At 44.0% G+C, this 4457-nt stretch overlaps 1 protein-coding gene across 1 annotated transcript; it reads right to left on the bottom strand.

Moving 5' to 3' along the window:
- Nucleotides 1-391: 391 nt before the first annotated feature.
- On the bottom strand, nt 392-2995 carry LOC102699449 (probable methyltransferase TCM_000336). The gene is made up of 5 exons (XM_006644510.2): nt 2911-2995; nt 1829-1955; nt 1287-1700; nt 906-1178; nt 392-795 (listed from the first exon to the last, which is right to left on the bottom strand). Exons 2-5 carry the CDS (start codon nt 1943-1945, stop codon nt 460-462), a joined length of 1140 nt encoding a protein of 379 aa, XP_006644573.1. The 5' UTR covers nt 1946-1955; nt 2911-2995; the 3' UTR covers nt 392-459.
- Between the last annotated feature and the right edge of the window lie 1462 nt (nt 2996-4457).

Raw genomic sequence — 4457 nt, forward strand, 5'->3', positions numbered from 1 at the left:
GATCTATTATGTTATTATGATAATATAAAAAGAGTCACTGTTTTACTTTGCGTAGAGCATCAAATATAAAAGTTTGATCTAAGTTAGATCGAGTTTAAAACTATATTACAATTCAATATAAAACTATATTTAATATTATATAAAAAATTTCATAACTACGCGGCCACAGTACTAGTTCAATTATATTTTTATAGGCCTACATAAAGCTACGGAATCCACTAATCCCGATGATATGTGGACAGTCCATGGCATTTTAACACACCGGTTAATCCACTTTCCATTAATTTCTCTCCAACCTACCAGTTAAGTACACATGGAATTTGTTATCAGTTACCCAATACAACACTGAACACCACAATACCACATCACCAAACATCAGAATTTAGACACATGGTTAAGGAATAATAAACTGGCACAAATCGGCTCCGGTCAGTCGTCACAGCTTGCGCTTTTTTTGTGTCACAACCTGCTGAGGACCACCCCAATCTGGAGGCTCTTCACCTCCTCCCTCTCCATCGACGCCGTGACGAGCTCGGTGTACTTGGCGAAGAGCGCGTCGACGATCTCCGGGCCGAAGTGGTGGCTGAGCATGGACTCCTGGATGGCCCTGATCGCCATCGACACCGTCCTGCCGTCCTCCTTCGCGTCGCCGCTGCTGCTCAGGTTGATCTCGTACGTCTGCACGTAGTCCAGCCTGAACGACCCCTCCCGCCGCACCTCCTCCTCGATCTCCCCTATCGATGGCGCGTAGAACGGCACGTTGTACGCGTCCACCCTGTCCTCCTCGACCAGCCCCTGCAGCGACCCGTGCAATTGGCGTCAGGTCAGATCAAAAACTAAAGACACGCACACTGTTCACTTGTCAGTTCTCAACACTGTTGCGATGGGCAGTAGCTCGATCTCACCTGCTCGACCAGCGAGACGAACGACTCGGAGAGGAGCTCCCAGAGGAAGGTCGTTCTCCTGTCGATGTAGCCGTCGGCCTGCCTGCCGAGCATGGCGAGGACCATCCGGCCGCCGGAGAAAACCTCCGCCGCGCGCGATTTCAGGAACAGGCTGAAGTCTCTCTGAAACTGCCTCAGGTAGGCCATTGGCACGGCCAGAGGGCTCGTGCTTGATATGTACATCTTCCCCTTGTTGATCGGCACGTTCACCTCGTCGAAGAGTCCAGGAGGGACCTGAAATATATGGACAGTTAATTAGCCCACTAAAACACCGACTAATCGCTTGATCAAATGAGGAGCTATGCATAGCAAACAATGCAATATTGTCAGAGGAGTTAGTACCTGAGAGAGCCAGTGCAGGCTGGAACAGGAGCAGACAAAGTGCACGCTCTTGGCGGGGAAGAGCCTCCCGTAGAAGGAGCCCGGGACACCGGAGAGGAACACCATGGGGCGGCCCCACTCGTCGGACTTGGCGGCGGCCTTGAGCCGGTCGGTGAACTCCGGCAGGCTGAAGAAGATGGTGTTGAAGTCGTTCGTCGGGAGGTCGTTGAGGAGCACAGAGAACTCCGGCGGCGGCCGCGACGACCGGCAGCAGATGCGGCTGATGCTCCCGATGATGTCCTCCGCAAGGCAGAGCGCGTTCGGGCCCGACGAGCACCCGAGGTCGGCGACGGCGAACCGCTCCGGCATCTGCGACAGGTACACGTCCGCCGCGGAGTTGGTGATGAGGCTCTTCAGTGTGTCCATGCCCCTTCTCTGCAAGAACGGCCAGCCACACCATCGATCGATGCACCATGCACGCTCAGAGATCAGAACTACTCGGAATGCACGTACTGATCAAAAAAAGAATCAACGGCTATGAGCTGCAACGTCAAGCTGCTCACCTGAAGCGACGAATTCTGCGCGTAGCTGGTCTCGCCGAGGCCTTCCTTCATGTGGAGGATGGTCTCCACGTTCATGAACGGGATCTTGTCGGAGCAGTGGAGCAACGAGGACGCCATTTCCTGTGACCTGTGATCATGCAATGCAATGCGTACATGTTCAGGACTCTGTTTTTCTATACCGTTTAGCACATGACAAAAATAAAGAAAAATACCGTATCTACTTAGGGCACTCAATACAGAGAACTATATTAGAACGTATGCAGTTACTGACAGACAGTTGTTGCACGCGATGTGCAAAAGAGAGATTCTTTAGAATAATGTGATAGTAATATGGGCATCTAAGTTTAGGCCGCTTTACGCAAACAACGCGCGATATGTCTAACTCAGATCTCCTTTTTGGCTCAAGTTTGGTGTGACCGACCGAGCAACCGGGTTTCAGATAAAGTACAATTCTGTCAGTCTCTTCAAGGACACATGGGCTCGGATTCGATATTATCATATCACCGCAGTACGGCGAAAGATTTGACTCCCAGGAGAAAAACAACGTGAAAGTGGGGAGAGTCCGGAGGTGCAACAGGAGATAAAAGCTGGTGCAAAACCATTGGTCCGGACTTCTCCTTCCCCGAAAAATGAAGAAAAATATTCCATGTTATGTTCCTTCTCAAACACCTTTGTTCTAAACTGATACCCTGTCTAGTATGGCCGCTAAACACAATTGCAAGTTGCAATGATCTGCTTCACATGCACCTCGGGGGAGGCATGCAGTTTCCATGTTTGAACAGGCAGCATAGATGCAGCTCCTGAAAGCCTTTGCCCTTTGCTAATGAGCAAGATTTGACAAAGTAAAAAATGGAAGGTTCCTGATGAAATGGAAAGTAGGCAACACAACACAGACTGCTTGGCTTAACTAAACACACGCAGAACATAGCAGAGTAGCTAGCAGTGATTCTCCTCTTGACTCTTGAACTAGTAAACCAGTACTACAACAAGTGATGGTGTGGAGAAGGCAATGCCATTTGCATATCCGTATGAGAGCTGCCATTCCGTAGCCGAAATTAACCAGCCCTTTTGAGGAAACATACCTAGGGTTTCCAGACAGGATCTGCCGGCCGGGCCTCCTCCACCGAGCTGCCCACTAGGTAATACGGTGCCTAGCTGCTAGCAGAGAAGCTTTGGCCTTGCCTTGGCATCTGCAGTGCTCCCTCCTCGGGGTATTTATAGGCAGGCCAACGGAATCAGAATAGCCGGACCCGTCGTGAGCCTTGTGGCTCCAGCCATCGGCAAGAGTCCTCAACTTGCACGAACTGTGCGCACACGCACCCGACCACATAAGAGCAACATGGCGAAATAAATATCAGCTGGCTGGCTCGCACTGCCTATAGCTATATGTGCCTATGAGCATATGATAATTTACTGCTAAGATATTATCATCTCTATTATTATCATGGAACAGCCTAGGTTCCGGTTAGTCATGGACTTATCGGTGGACCAAATATGAAAAACCAGTGACCCGCGCATATTGCGTGGCTAGCATCGTTACAAATTATAGCACATAGGGTCTTTTATCTTGATAATAATTACTTTTAATTGTTAATTTAAATTTAAATTTTTCTAAATTATATTTTTACATGGAACCTTATTTACATGTATTCTAAGCTGTACTTGCACATAAACTCTTTTCTACATAATATTTAATTTATAATTCAAATTTTAGATACTTATAAATTGTATTTATATATTGACTTTTTCTCTTGATTTTTCCCAATTTTTAACTGAAATTTTGGATATTTCCTAATTGTATTTATAGATAACATCTTTCCTCAATATCAATTATTTTAAAAATTTTAATCGAGATTTGATTTTTTTCTAAATCGTATTTACACACAGACTCTTTTTTATTTTTCTTTATTTTTAATTCTTAAATTGTCTCTAATCTAATTCTATTTAACCGGAATTATAGATGTTTTTAATTATATTATTCATGTTTTATCATCTAATAAAAATAAAATTATTAATTATAAAAAAATTAAATAAGATAAAGACTATAAATTATGAAACATCCGGTTGTTCGCGCATACCGAGTAGCTATGAGATAAAGAGACAGATATTCAGTGTGACGGAGCGGTCTGCATCTTCTTATAGAACTCTACGATGTCCGCCACAGCAGGCGACGCGCCATGGATGACGTCCATGGCCTCGTAACGCTTTGATTTTTTTTTCTTTCCATGCCCAATTCCAAAAAATATTATCTTTTTTTTTCTTTTTTATCTCCTATTTTTCTAGCTCGTGACAGTATACGTGGTTTTTAGATCTTTCCAAATTGTATTTATGGATGGACTTTTCTCAATATCAATTATTTTAAAATTTTTAATCCAAGATTTGAATTTTTTAAACTGTATTTACACGTGGACTCTTTTTTATTATTTTTATTTACTTTTAATTCTGAAACTATAGTTCTATTTGATTCTTTTTAACCAGAATTTTAGATGTTTTTAAATTATATTTATAGATGGACTCTTCCCTCCATATCAATTATGTTAAACTTTTTAATCTGAGATTTCCAAATTGTATTTATAGATGGACTCTTCCCTCAATATCAATTACATTAAAAAATTTATCCGAGATTTAG

Source organism: Oryza brachyantha, chromosome 1, assembly GCF_000231095.2.
Source record: "Oryza brachyantha chromosome 1, ObraRS2, whole genome shotgun sequence".
NCBI classification, from domain to species: Eukaryota; Viridiplantae; Streptophyta; class Magnoliopsida; order Poales; family Poaceae; genus Oryza; species Oryza brachyantha.